Genomic DNA, 15951 nt, shown 5'->3' with positions numbered 1-15951 from the left:
TCTCAAAGGTATACAAGAATACCTTTTGTTACTTTTTTTTCATCATAGTTTGTGTTCATATTATATTAGACTTAAAATATGAGTGTTTTGACAATTATTTTGGGGGGCCCCCTTGTAATATTCTCACGGCCCACCAGCGGGTCCCAGCCCACAGGTTGATAACCACTGACATGCGGTATGTATGTAAGCATATATTAAATACACACACACACTATAGTACGCCTCTCTTTAGACGGAAGCGTTGCTGAAACACACATTATGTTGCACGATATTTGCATCATCCAAAAAATACAGCTTCACCATGAGTCATCCGGTGTTGCATCAGCCCGTACGTGCAAAACATATAGTCCATCTCCCACACGGTAATTTACCCAAAATAAATAAATAAGCAAACACGCGTTCATGTGCATATTCAATGAGTTTGTATTATGTACAAGAGAATGCACTGAGAGCCATGCACACAGGACACACAGAGATACAGTTTACATCCCAAATGCAATAGGACTGCAGCCCACGAATGTCCACTCAATTATTACGATGCTCAAAACGTTGCATCATTTTGTAGAAAAAATAATAATAATTGGAATTGATTTACAGTGTAAAACTATTCCAAAGATGACCCGACGTGCGCTGTGACACTTTGAGATTGATGTGGAGATGAGACACACACACACACACACACACACACACACACACACACACACACACACACACACACACACACACACACACACACACACACACACACACACACACACACACACACACACACACACACACACACACACACACACACACACACACACACACACACACACACACACACACACACACACACACACACACCTTCTGAAAAATATTGCCATCAAGTCTACAAAATGTCTTGATTAACTTGAACAAGAAACTAACAAACACAGTCAAAGTGCTATTGCGATTAAAAAAAGAAAGAAAATAACAAGCCTTTGAAAATATATTTTTGGAATACAAAAGAAATAAAATAAAGATGATCATACAAGCATACCAATGTGAGCATGAATCATTCCCAGATTTCTATGAAGAATTCAAGTAGTCAGATTAACAGCATCCACAGAAGTTGGCTCCGAGTGAAACATTAAGTAGCAAAGAAGGAACAGTTTGGTACAGAGCTCTTCAAAGCAAACACAACCAAGAGGGATATAACACTTATACACCTGTATATGATGCAGCAATTATGGCATTGTATGCTTAATGTTAGGTCCGCAGACAGTCAGGAAACCAAAGGTACAGAGAGAGCGGAGACACGCAAGACAAAATGAGAGGGTGGGGTTCGAACCCAGGTCCTCACGCTCACAAGGAGCATAATATAGTCCATGCAACTGGCTGAGCTACCAGGCACGCCCTATATTATGCAAATATTTGGAGGCAAATGTGTGCACGTGCACATGTGTGTTTGTATGTGTGTGTGTGTTTGTATGAGAATGTAAAAAAAAATTCTATAATTTTTAGATATGTTGTTTTGATTGATGGTGTAATTTAGAACTAAAAGGGTTCTGTGCAACTAAAGTTTGGAACTAATTCAAACTCAAATCGGCTTCAGCACTTTAACCTGGTTTCCAAAAATGTCCTAAATATAGATTTTAATCTTTGAAATAATCTTGTCTACACATCAAATATACAGTAACAAAGAATAGCAGTCTTATAATTTAAAAATAGCACGCACGCACGCACGCACACACACACACCAAGATAAGTGGAATCCCCAACTTAGAACAAAACACACATTTCTCCCTCCCCCCCAACCCCCCCCCCCCCTCCCCCTCCCCCCCGGGAGAGAGCTCTACTTGTTCTGTCCTTTGTTGTCACTGCCCTTGTTGTCTCCGTGTCTATCGCCATGGGAACCCCGGCGGTAACCCCGGTGGTGCTCGCGTCTCTCCCGACACTCCCTGCACTCCTCCTCGTCCTCGTCCTCCTCCTCCTCCTCCTCGTCCTCCCCGTCGTGGATTATCTCCACCTCCAGCCGTCCGATGTAGAGCGACACCGCACACAGCCAGAAGAGGGCGATGCTGCCCACCACGGCCGAGTAGAGCATCACGGCCGGCACGGAGAGCAGCATGAGCCTCCGCAGGGTGAGGAGACTCACGACGTAGGAGGCGGCGCCGAACGACACGCACACGCCGCCCAGGATGAAGAAGGCTGAGGGGCCGGGAGGAGGAGGAGGAGGAGGAGGAGGAGCACACAACAACAGAATGAATGCCAAAATGAACTTTTTGTCCCAACAGAGCCTATAATACTGCAGTGCAAGGCCAGAATGTCAAATCAGTTCTCAAACTTTAACCCATTTTGACCTGAGATCAGATTCTAAAAATGTTCTTCTACATCCTGACAGTTTCCTGAAAAAGCTGTTTCTATGTCAGTCGTTCTTTGATTTTTCAAAAATAGCAGACCTACAAGCTCGTAGCGCGCCACTCGGTGGCGCGCTATGAGCTTGTAGATCTGCTATTTTTCAATAGCATAACATAATGCTAAAACCAAAAAGGGTTCCCGCCCAAAATGGGTTAACTTCAAGGTCTTGAGAGTGTATGGTATGAATGGAACCAAATTCATACACTGTCAGAGTTACAGAACCTGCAAGGGCAGGTCCAACAACGCCAAATTAATGTAATCTCTCCGACATGCACTTTTTCCTGATGCGTGCGTGCACTGTGCAGCCGCAGCACAACATGCAAACAGGCCTACGGCGCTTACCTAGATAAACGTGTGATTAAACATATTGTAGCTTACTGTAACTTGTTTCCTTTTCTTTATTTATTTGTAGAACCATGGCAATCATCATGTGAACCCAATGCCAATGACCGTTCATGATTATCCTGCAAAGTAAAACTAGATAATTGAAATCCTGGTGGTTTGTGGCTCCAGTTTGAACTTTAAAGCCTAACAAATAGGGGTTGCAGGCTTTAGTTCCGACATACTATTCGTCCGGCATCTACCTAAAAACCCTGACCTAACCCTGACCGCGAGCACGGAGCAGGGCATGTTCGGCCGCATGTCCGACGGTTGTTTGCGCATGTCGGATCTTTGGTGTGTCGGATCTGCGTGTCCCCTTTTACGATTACATTAGTTAGACACCGCCTAGAATTTCAGCATGTGTAAGTAATTCGTTTTATGGTCTACCTTGCTTTGTTTGGGTTGTGAAGCATGATCTTGAAACGTTATTCGCCCCAAATAAATATCCATGAGGCCTAACTGTAGGCATGGGATATATTTATATATATACATACACACACATTATAATGCGACATATATAATATATATGTCGCATTATAATGTGTGTATATATATGACACATTATGTGTCATTAACCGTTTATTTTTGCGCCGGGAAGCGTGTTTCGTTTCCATGCGTTGCATCATGCTGAAAATATCTGATCTGCAAGCTCACGTCGCATCTACGGCGCGCTGTGAGCTTGCAGATCAGATATTTTCAAGACGAGAGTTCTAAAGACTTTTTCCTTCACCGATAGACTATGCAATGTCGCCCCCCATTGGATCTATGCATTGCAGCTTGGTTAAAAGCACGTTCTATCAGTGCTCAAAGTTTATTTTTATTATTATTCAATTAATTAAAAACGATGGTTCGGACGTCCCCTCGAAAATCCCTGCCGAAGCACGAATCCTATAACTCATTTAGGCCTGATGCCGATTCTAAAACAAGCCCAAATTGATTAAATCAATTAATTACCAGCTGCATTATTATTATCTGTGGGTCTGCTGCTGACGTTATGCCACTTTTTAGCTGCGCTCTGCTGTTCTGCTCAAATTAGTGACCCTAAACAATTCTGAGGCAACATGGCTGGAGACGAGGCAGCCAATCAGAACTGCTCGACTAGCCATGCCGTGCAGACGATGGGATGTTATGGGTTGTTGCCAGTGGTGGCAACTGTCGTGACAGAAATAAGCTAAGCAGCCTCCAAAAACCAAACCGGGCAAGCAACTGTGAATGAATCCACGTTAGGCTGGAAATATGCAGACTTGGCAACACTCAGCAGAAAGGAACTAGCGGTGTCAGTCTACCAGAGCAGAAATACTAGCGGTGTCGCAAGTTTCCCAGGTAAACACTGACCTGCCGATTCTACGAAGCAGCTGGTAAAAATGGCTTCTAAACAGTTTTCTGAAAAACTGTGGTGCTCAACCTTTTTCACATCAAGGACCCCCAGAACTATCTGTATTTGGCTGCGGACCCCCATAACCCCCACAATATGTAGTTCCAGGGACCCCCCCAGAAGCAAAGATTTGAGTTGAAAACGTTCGCTCTGAAAGAATTTGTATTCAAAGATTTGCGGCACATTTTCACGATTTTTCAAAACATTGCAGGTCTACAAGCTTGTAGCGTGGCACTCGGTGGCGCGCTATGAGCTTGTAGATCTGCTATTTTTTCAAAATCTAAAGTATAACATAATGCTTAAAACACCAAAAGGGGTTCCCGTCCTGAAGGGGATAAACAGGGCTCAGCCTTAGTGTGTGTATTTCACAAATGAATGCTACTCTTTAACTCTGTATGTATTGCAATGGTGGTAACAGCCATGTGTCGTTGCAGTAATAAACACAAACATGAAGGCCAATACCATATCCAGCTTCTCGACCAACATCACTCTGGACAAAGGCTATGACTCCAATCCCAGTGGCCAGCAGACCGTTCCGGAACCACGACAGGAAGCCTGTAATGACACACAGTAGACAACGCTGAACAGTCTGAGGCAGATTGTGTGTTCATGCTGGCTGGGAGATTTGTGAGAAGGTTTGTACAATTTTGCCCTGTGTGACATTAAGAAGTGTAATTTATTAAATAGTATATAAATAACTAGAAAAAGTGCCCCTCGGGGCACAGGTCTCCACCAGGGCAGGTCAGGTTGTGGCCTCCTGGTGGCGCTATAATAGGCCAATGTGAAAAGGGTGCCATTTCTTCATACGCCTTTGATGGCAATTGGATGATTTGAGGCATTTTGTTCCAAAAATGTGTTTTGCAAAAATCAACCTGTTGGTGGCGCTATAACAGGCCAATGTGAAAAGGGTGGGATATATTCCTCAGCCTAGTAAGAAAATGTGTGAAAGATTTCACGTAAATTGCATGCTGCGTTCATGATTTGAGGCTTTTGTTCAAAACGGGGCAATCTTGCAAACTGTGAAAGCCAATTATAGCCAATTAGGATGGAATATGAAATATCGGACAGATCCGACTTGAGCACATTACCATAGAGATACTGTGTAACGATTTGTGAGATTTTTGGACAGAATCTGGAGGAGTAATATCAAAAAATGTGTTTTACAAAAGTCGGCCTCCTGGTGGCGCTATAAAAGGCAGATGCGGAAAATGCAGGTCAAAGGTTTATCCTTGGCCTCTAGGGAGTGTGCATGGAACGTTTCACGCAGATCGGTGCAGTTTTAGGTAAAAAATGTGAAAAGCTGCCTCATGGTGGCGCTATAACAGGCCGTTCTGGAAAATGTGGGGCAGAGGTTCATCGTTGGCATCCAGGGAGTGTGTGTGCAAAGTTTGGCATCGACCAGGTTAACGGTGCCGGAGATTAGCTGTTCACAGACGGACGGAAGGACGGAAGGACGGACACACGGACGGAGTGCAAAACATACTCTCTCCCCATGCCTTCGGCCTGGTGGAGACAATAACGGCATCACAGATAACCCATGCATAGACTTTAAGCATTGCTTCGTATCAGGCTTTCAGAGCAGTGGCCGGCTGTAGGTGTTTTACCGCTGGTTTTCTCTGCCGTCTAAGCCCATTCACAGTATTAGTAAGTCTACAAATGTGACCAGATTTGACTGAGAGACTGCCATTGCGCAAATTCCAGCTTTTCACCAGAGGAGAAAAGCTAGAGCATAAGCGTCAGAGCTGAAATCGACATGTCTGTTTCAATGCTTAAACATGTAGCTAGGTGTAATGTTAGAGATCACAGAAGTGAACCTTTCAAGCCTGTTTTCTCAACTCGCTGTTTTCTGCAAGACATTACTCTATAAGCCATATCTCCAAAACTGGTGGGTCAAACTGAACAACCAATACGTCAATTTGAAGCTATGGTTCCCTGCTTTCATATGAAATGAAAAAACAAAAAGGAAAAAAAAATAGTTCACCCAAACAATTACTTATTTTCTATTAATTGCACAGAATACACACACCATGAAGCCTTTCCTAAGCCAATAATTTGATGACCAGTTGAGTCTATTCGTTAGGAGACTCAAAGACTCAAAGGGAGTTATTGGCTTAGGAATGAGACAAAAACTAAAGTCTCCATGAATTCAAGGCTCCATGGCATGGCGTTTGTTAGCCTAAGATTTAGACTCTCGTAGATGTATTTTTCGATTCTGACGTCTGTACGAGAGTCTAAGTGATCATTACTCATGGGGTTTAAATTTTTTGCTCGCGGACCTATAATCTCTCTTAACATGTACAAAAAATACATCTACGAGAGTCTAAATCTTAGGCTAGGCGTGTGTAATTGATAGAAAATAAATAAGTAATTTTTTGGGGGTGAACTACTCCTTTAAAATGCTGCCAGTAGTCTGAAATTCTCTGAATCAAGTAGAATAGGTATCTTGTTAGGGTAGGGGAGCATTCATTGTAACGAATGTTCTGCGTAGGGTAGGGGAGCATTGTAACAATGTTTCCATGGTCACAATGTGTTGTCCTTGAGACTTTTATTTTAAGGGTTTCCTGCCCAAACGTCAGTTCTCCAGTAGTCTCGCGTAGCCAGACAACTATAGACCTATCTCACAGAATTTCCCGCCCCCTTTCGGGACTAATGGTGATAGCGTGACGTCACTCCATAGACACTACATGTTAACAGACGTTATTTAAGAAGTCTACAACTTTTGTTTTCTCAAGGTAAGGTTTGTTCTATCTGTTCGAGCTGATTTACCATCTTGTTTGCTTCATAATAATATTGGTCTGTCACATTTTTACATTAGGAAATGTACTTAGATTCTCCAGAGAAAAAAACGTGTAAATGCTAATGTTAAATGACACCACTATCTACCGGAAGTGGGCGTGGAAAGCGGGCTGAGATAGGCCTATTCCACAATCTCCGAATGCTATATATAGTCTGGAACTACACCTCCCGAAATCCGAGTAAGGAAGCTGCCATTTCCGTTCACGAAAATATATTTTAAATTATCTTTACATTTTATTTTTTTATTTCCTTTTCAGCTAAGCAGCAAGCAATAGATGCTTAGATGATTTCTATTTACATTAGGATAAATTTGCGCGACTGTAAAGACGAAACGGAAGTGGGGAGGAGGCTTCACTTCCGCTTTATAGAGCACTGACGTCCTGACGTCACTGCCCTCTACTATCAGTAGAGGGCGCCAGTCCCCAGGTTCGTGTATTTTTTTATAAGCATTGTAATCCTTATAGGGGGATTTTAGATCGCCTCATATAAGAACTGTGTTTGAAAAATAATGGATATGAAGCATCGACTGAAGGTGGAAATGTACAAATATACCCAAAGAGTAACAAAATAAGCGTTAGAAACGAGCCAAACAACCCAGAGACTACATTTCCGGGTAGGCTGCATCTGCCCGCAGCCCGTCGCACAACAGAAACTGAACGTTAATTACGTTTATTTTAATTGTATTGATATATAATGTATCGTGGTTAGTACGAGTCGAGTCACCACCAGCTGAGCTTACGTCAACGAGGAATCTCAGGAACGCAATATGTTGACAGCTGGGCGTGGCGTATATGCTCAGCGACATTGCATTCATATGTAGTTTCAAGGCTTTTGCGGTCACATTAATTCCATTTTCTCCAGAAACTGGCTGTATCAAATATGAATGGACATCATTAACGACGCACCGCCACTCCCCTGACAGAAAGGCCGGGGTGGTCGGTTTATTTTTCAAACACAGTTCTTATATGAAGCAACATAAAATCGCCCTATGGAGATTTCAATACAAATAAAAAAATACACAAACCTGTGTGTTGGTGCTCTCTACTGAAAGTGACGTCAGACTTCGGTGCTCTATAGTTTACTCATGACAGCTCTTCTGTTGCTCCAGACTGCATGATGGAAGCATTTGGAAATTGCGAGAGGCAACAGTCTGGCAACGCAAGACTAGTTCTCCAGTGCCTTTGATTGAAGGGTTTCCTGCCCACAGGGACGTGCCCAGCTGGTGTTGGGTGAAATCAGCCCTCAGCTATCAGCTGCAATTAGAATGATCAAGTTCACCTGTGGTGCTGACGCCCGGGACGGGGCTGCAGATAGCAGCATTACATCATACAACTGCCACCACCTGCCCACCTAAGAGGAACAGACACTGCCACAAGATGGGACTAGCAGGTGGAAGGAAAGTGTGTCTGCTATGGAAAGTTTGGAAAAAGGCTTATTAAGGGAAGGAATTAAGGACTGACGGAAGGACGGTCAAACACCAAACTATGGAACAAACTGGCTGGGGGAACAAGGTTAATCCTTTTGTTCTACTATTTTCACTGTTGATGGTTACTGGAGTTTGATGGACTTATCGTTGTGGAGGGTTTATTTGTTATGGTAGATACAAAAGGAGTTATGTTAAACGATATGGCGCTTCACAATTCACTTGTGAAAGATACCCAAGAAGGACATCTTTCACAAGCGAATTGTTCGCTAATATCGCTTTACATAACCACGGTTACTGCACGGTAATGAGTAAACAGTGATGTAGCTATGGTTCATGTGAACATGGTTTATTTATAATGTTTAGGCCTATAGACCAATTATTTGTTTACAAACATTGGGACTGGGCGCACGGGTGACTGTTTCATGTAATCAACAGATCTCCAAACCTGTTGTTTTGGGGAGCGCTGGTTTCAGTCCATTCAACCTCCTCTTGTGAGTTGGCTAGTGAGGTGCACCCTAGGATACATTTATACTTCAAAGCCCAACAGTATTGCGCACAGAGAACAGCTGATATACAATCTCACATCGCATCGCAGATGCGACTGTTGTGAGCGTAGAGGTCTGCGTGCGCGACACCATTGCGGGACGAAGCATAAATTATACTTGATGGGCTGCAGGTGCGCGTGCAGCCGTGCACAAATAGGCTCTGCTGCCGTGTTCATGAGCACACCTCTCGTTCTTATGACAGCGACTGGAGGTGTGGTTTTGAATTGCTATTATTGTTCAAACACAACAGAAACCAAGGATTATATATTTCAAGGGCGAGAGATCACAATAAAAATCCTAATCGTTCTTCCTCCACACTGGGAGAAAAGCAGCATCTGAAAGTTTAATGGGGCATTTTTTACACGTGCGTGCAGTTAGAACTTTTCCATTGCATCTTATGAGAGGTGGTGTTCTTCTGCTGCCTTTATGCGCGTGCATGCTGTTTCTTATCAGTGTGACGTCGTCTGATAAGGCGTCTATATGCATATGTCTCAACCTTTGCTATGTGTACATGTTTATGGATTGTAATTTATGTTATGTATTTTTGTATTTCTACGGTTAATTTTGGAATAAAGTATCAATCAGATCAGTCGGCTTCACCCGTGTTATTATCCAGCCAGGGTCTGCTGTACCTTTGTTCAGCCCTATGTTCCCTGAAAACTAACATTAACAGCCACCAATACCAAAGCCGAGGGAACATAAGGCTGAGGGAATATAGCCATGGTGACCCCATGTGCAGCATGGAAATAACATCTGAATCCTGCTTTATGCCTTCTCATTGGGTGTCCAGCAAATAAAGGGCCACCTCACCCTTTTTGCAACCAGATCCTTCCTGGACTACAATTCCCATAATGCTTTTGTGCACCGATCCTCCTCGTGGATAGGGGGAGAGCTGTCTTAACTCTTAAGCTGTTGCCAGACCTGGGCAGACAGGCGCAGCCGTTTTCAGCTGTCTGCCGGCGTGTCTTCCGGGTTTTTAGACAGCTGGTGGATGGAAAAGAAGCTCCACCCACACGGTAGCCCCTTTCGGACCCTCTGTAAAGCTTTTCTGAAGTTTGGACCTCGCTTTACGTAGGGTCCCTGTGCATTTATTCCACGCTCTATGGTAGGCAGATGTACAAATTGTACATACCCTCCGTTCAGGCCGTGCTGCGGCCTGGTGGTGGTGGTGAGATGTTTCGTTTTGGCTTCTCTCTTCCTCACTTCCTTGACTTCCTTATTGACTTCCCATTGTACCGCCTCCCGCACCGAGACTGGCTAGCTGAGAGAGCAGATCAGAGGCAGGAACGTAGGGACGCGCAGCTAGCCACTCTCGGTGCGGGAGGTGGTACAATGGGAAGTCAATAAGGAAGTCAAGGAAGTGAGGAAGAGAGAAGCCAAAACGGTCAAACAACAATACTTAACGGCATCTGCGCCAAATTAAATTTCTCCCACGTTTCCTATAGGCGCTTTATGCATCTTTTGAAACATCTCACCACCACCACCAGGCCGCAGCACGGCCTGAACGGAGGGTATGTACATCTGCCTACCATAGAGCGTGGAATAAATGCACAGGGACCCTACGTAAAGCAAGGTCCAAACTTCAGAAAAGCTTTACGGAGGGTTCCGAAAGGGGATACCCACACGGCAGAATGACGCTGGGGAAAGCTTATCCGAGAATCTGGCCGTCGTGGCGGTGGAGCTTCTTTTCCATCCACCAGCTGTCTAAAAACCCGGAAGACACGCCGGCAGACAGCGGAAAACGGCCGCGCCTGTCTGCTCAAGTGTGGAAACACTGTTACTGAGACAACATATGTAGTCCAGCAAGTAAGTGAGTGCAGTGTCCAACATCATGGACACTTTGAAATACTAAAATATCTAAAAACACATAAAACCCCCAGGAAAGTGTTTGTCTCCCAAACATCATTAAAATAAGTGGCCCTTTAACTCCAATCTTGTTGGTTGGTTACACTTTGTTATGCTTTGTACTTGTAGCTTAATCCACTGAATACAGAGATTGGCCAGTTGCGTCATCACAGTTGAGTTACCTGTTTCATGTGACTTTCTCAGCATCTGCCAAAATAAGAAGGGTAAAAAAGTTAATTACTCTGTTACAGAATTGACAAATGGTGATTGATAGATGCAAAGAATGAAACTGAATGGGATAACTTCCATTGCATCCAGTACATGAGGGGAACGGCATGACACTGTCATGTTTCAGCTATGTATTATGAGTCTCCTATCCACCACAAGCAACGTTAGATGCGGTCTGTATCTAGGCTGCAAAACGAGCTCCATTTAAAAGCTAGCCCATTCATGAAACAAGTCATTTGTAATGTGAAGCACACACGGGTGTTTTCAAACTCCCACGTGCAGCCATTATGTTTGTTGTCATTGAAATAACTCAACAATCAGTGAGTGAATTAGTGCTTCCTCCCCGAACTTTGAAAAATCATATAGGTATAGGCTATATGGGCTGCAGTGCACCCAGTTCAGAAAGTATAGTTCATAACATGACAGTGGGGTTTTATGGACCTGAGCTACCAGGCTCCGATCATCTGTAGATCTGGATCTTGGGGCCAAATAATGTATATACTCTTGCCTTGTTGTTATCATAATGAGGCTTTTTAGTTATACTTTTAACCTGCAACTCACCAGGGCATCCGCCTTGTCCAGTTCATCTATTCGGTACTGCTGCTGCTGCTGCTCTGGGGAGCGGGGACTGCTCTTCCCCCAGGGTCCCTTCTCCCCGACCCGGCTCCGTGCCGACCCGTGGAGCCCCCTCCTCGCCGCCGGCAGACACCCGAAGTACTGCGGCGGCCGCGCCACGTTTATGATCCTAGCGAACTGAGTCGCGACCTGAGGCAGGAGGCGCCTCTTAGTAAACAATAAACTCCTCCAAGCAGCCATCATCATATATATCACTCACATGTAGTGAAGGAAACAACCACAACATGAACCTTCACACCGCCCGTCCGCGGCCAACGACACCAGGAAGAGATGGAGAAGAGGCAGTGTTGCCAGGTGGTGTGAGAGAAACAGGCAATCTAGGTAGGCATATATGAATACACAATTACAAGCACAATACAAACTAGATAAAGTAAAGATATTATACCCAAGGTGTGTATTTTGCATTTGTACATGATATATCATGTAAAAATGCAAAATACTCACCAATACATGACCCATTTAGAATGTAATCAGCTCCATTGGATTCCTTGTCCCCAAAAATGTAGATTTAATGCAATGTAGCCATTTTTAAAGATCCAAGATGGCTGCTATACCGATCTCGAAAAAAATGGCAACAAACATTTTCTGATTTGTTAGGCTATAAGGTTTCCAAAAATATATAGTTTTAAAGATCTTCGTCTTCATCCTATGAAATTACATAAGGAACCTGACTGAACCTGACCTGTGCCCCTGATCGGGCACCGGGGCACAGGTCTCCATCAGGGCAGGTCAGGTTGTGGCCTCCTGGTGGCGCTATAATAGGCCAATGTGAAAAGGGTGGCATTTCTTCTGACGCCTTGGCTGGCAATTGGATGATTTTTGTTCGTTCCAAAAATGTGTTTTGCAAAAATTCACCTGTTGGTGGTGCTATAACAGGCCAATGTGAAAAGGGTGGGATATATTCCTCACTCCTCAGCCTAGTAGGAAAGTCTGTGAAAGATTTTATGTAAATTGCACGCTGCGTTCATGATTTGAGGCATTTTGTTCAAAACGGGCCGATCCTGCAAACTTTGAAAGCCAATGTTAGCCAATTAGGATGGAATATGAAATATATAGGACAGATCCATCTTGAACACATGACACATGACATCTGGAGGAGTAATATCAAAAGATGTGTTTTTCAAAAGTCGGCCTCCTGGTGGCGCCATAACAGGCCGTTGTGGAAAATTTGGGGCAGAGGTTCATGTTGGCATCCAGGGAGTGCGTGCAAAATTTGGCACCGACTGGGTTTTTTTTTTAAGATTTGTTTTTGGAGATAGACAGGAAAGAGGGAGAGAGAGAAGGGGAGAGACATGCAGCAAAGGTCGCCATGAACGGGACTCGAACACACGACACGCCAGAGCATATGGCCTATATGTGGCATGCGCCTGGACCACTAGGCCAGCGGGCGCCCCGGCACCGACTGGGTTAACTGTGCCAGAGATTAGCTGTTAACAGACGGACGGACACACCACACACACACACACACACACACACACACACACACACACACACACACACACACACACACACACACACACACACACACACACGGACGGAGTGCAAAACATACTCTCTCCCCATGCCTTCGGCAGTTCGGCCTGGTGGAGACAATAGGTAATTTAATTTACCTGTATTAATTTAACATGTAGGCCTACATACCTGCATGCATAAGCCATTAAAAAAAACATTTGAAAAATGTGGAATATTTATTTTAAACATTTTAATAACACAAACACTTATATGGGGTCCTAATAACATAATGTGTTTTCGGATGGGCGTTTGCGGACAAATTAATTAATTTTAATTTTATATATTAATTTGTGGGTCCTTGACTTGAAAATTAAACACTGAAGTTTGAACAACATTAGGGAACAAGCCCCCCAAAAAATGCAACCTGCAACTATAAATATTTACAAGTAGGATACCTTTACAGAAAAACAAGTCCATAGTCGCTTATAATAAGGGGACATGGCAACAGCGAGAAGAGGGCCCCCGGTCTTCTCTGAAAAGGTTAACGGGAATATTATAGCGCCATCCTGCGGTTCACGCCAAGGTTCAAGCATTCAAGGCTATTTTTTTTACAGTCTATGATTCAAGGTTACTTCTGCACAGACCAGGCAGGCAGGCTGCAACCTATGGCTGCAACTTATTTTTGTAACGCTACCTTTCAGACAACAATATAGCAATAATAGGAATTGGTAATGATAACTACTAGTTAAGAAAAAAAGAAGGAAAGAGGAAGCCAGATAATAGCAAAAAAGTCAGTAGTTTTAAACTAGAAATACTAACAGGATAGTTAAAATAGCTCATATAGACCTACACACAATGTATTATGCATGGCATAGGCTATTAAATACGTCAGCATTCATCAGTAGCTGCCAGTGCACAGCACCGACGGTAAGGTTGGTGAGAAAGTATGATATGAATGTGATGTGATATATTTATTATGTATAGGGCTATGATTAATAAAATGGCCTAATTCATGAAAGGTGGATTATTCAAGATGAGTGGGTTTGTGGTGGTGGAATTTCTCTTTGGTATGAATGATCAATGTGGCTCAATCAATCCGCTTTCCTTTTTGACTGCGCCTGAAAATACTTTCTGAAACACAGCATTGTGATGTCATGTTTATCTCACTTGGGGGCGCTAGAGGACACTAGACTATAATTAAAATCGATTGATTCAGATGAGCTTTATATTGGCAAGAGAAAACAAACGGTTAAATTGCCAAAGCAAGTGTCAAAATAAAAACTATTAAAAATGAAGATATTAAATGTACAGTTGAAGGAATACAGCAACGTGTAAACAGCTGTCATTGCAACTTGGAAAACGGTGTCTGTCACTCACTCAGTCACACAGTATCTCTCTCTCTCTCTCTCTCTCTCTCTCTCTCTCTCTCTCTCTCTCTCTCTCTCTCTCTCTCCTCTCTCTCACTCAGTCACTCTCTCTCTCTCTCTCTCTCTCTCTCTCACTCAGTCACACTCTCTCTCTCTCTCTCTCTCTCTCTCTCTCTCTCTCTCTCTCTCTCTCTCACACACACACACACACACACACACACACACACACACACACACACCCATCCAGAGCGCAGGAATACGTGTCCCTGTAATGTTGCACCTAAATAACCTGTGACTTATCTAAAAACCAGGTGAGATGAACACAGTAGGCCTATATTAAAGCTAATGTACGTCATTAGGCTACTATAGTCTATACTCTATCCATATTAATAAATTCACCTTTCTATTATAATTGACCCGTGATATATAACACTGATCCCATGCCATGACAAATAGATAAGAAATATTGTTATACATTACACATCATACCAAGATTCCACTAACTGTAACTGAAGCTACCTCGTAAAAAAGATCAAATACAATGATAGTTGCATAGCATAATTCTATTTCCAAATACAATGATAGTTGCATAGCATAATTCTATTTCTGAACATAGACAGAGAGTTCAGAACAGAACTGTCTTCATTCTTGTCATTTAACTTGATGTATAATTTCCATCAAATATACAGGTAGGCCTACATTTAGGTTTGTTTTAGCATGTATATTGTACCATTTTGCTCTTAATTCTAATGTCTGCTACACCATAACGCTGTGAATGATTCCGTTTGTCAACTCCGATACTGCCTCCATGGAAGGCGATACTGCCTCCAGGGAAGGTGATACTGCCTCCAGGGAAGGCGATACTGCCTCCAGGGAAGGCGATACTGCCTCCAGGGAAGCCGATACTGCCCCCAGGGAAGGCGATACTGCCTCCAGGGAAGGCGATACTGCCTCCAGGGAAGGCGATACTGCCTCCAGGGAAGGCGATATACTGCCTCCAGGGAAGGCGATACTGCCTCCAGGGAAGGCGATACTGCCTCCAGGGAAGGCGATACTGCCCCCAGGGAAGGCGATACTGCCCCCAGGGAAGGCGATACTGCCTCCAGGGAAGGAGATACTGCCTCCATGGAAGGCGATACTGCCTCCATGGAAGCTGCCTCCAGGGAAGGTGATACTGCCTCCATGGAAGGCGATACTGCCTCCAGGGAAGGTGATACTGCCTCCAGGGAAGGCGATATACTGCCTCCATGGAAGGCGATACTGCCTCCAGGGAAGGGGATACTGCCTCCATGGAAGGCGATACTGCCTCCAGGGAAGGCGATATACTGCCTCCAGGGAAGGCGATACTGCCTCCAGGGAAGGGGATACTGCCTCCATGGAAGGCGATACTGCCTCCATGGAAGGCGATACTGCCTCCAGGGAAGGCGATATACTGCCTCCAGGGAAGGTGCCGAAGGCGGAGGTGCAGCGCAGCGAAAGACATGAATCAAACACTGTGAAGCCCTTTTTCACCTAAAG

The 15951-nt window shown here is 44.0% G+C and overlaps 1 protein-coding gene across 1 annotated transcript; it reads right to left on the bottom strand.

Moving 5' to 3' along the window:
- Positions 1-407: 407 nt before the first annotated feature.
- On the bottom strand, positions 408-11900 carry tmem160 (transmembrane protein 160). The gene is made up of 4 exons (XM_079513521.1): positions 11540-11900; positions 10933-10957; positions 4601-4693; positions 408-2172 (listed from the first exon to the last, which is right to left on the bottom strand). The coding sequence occupies exons 1-4, from the start codon at positions 11798-11800 to the stop codon at positions 1817-1819; spliced, it is 735 nt and encodes a 244-aa protein (XP_079369647.1). The 5' UTR covers positions 11801-11900; the 3' UTR covers positions 408-1816.
- Positions 11901-15951: the final 4051 nt, after the last annotated feature.

The sequence above is a fragment of the Electrona antarctica genome (assembly GCF_951216825.1).
Source record: "Electrona antarctica genome assembly, chromosome: 11".
In the NCBI taxonomy this organism is placed as follows: domain Eukaryota; kingdom Metazoa; phylum Chordata; class Actinopteri; order Myctophiformes; family Myctophidae; genus Electrona; species Electrona antarctica.
This window is presented reverse-complemented; position numbering and strand designations above follow the sequence as displayed.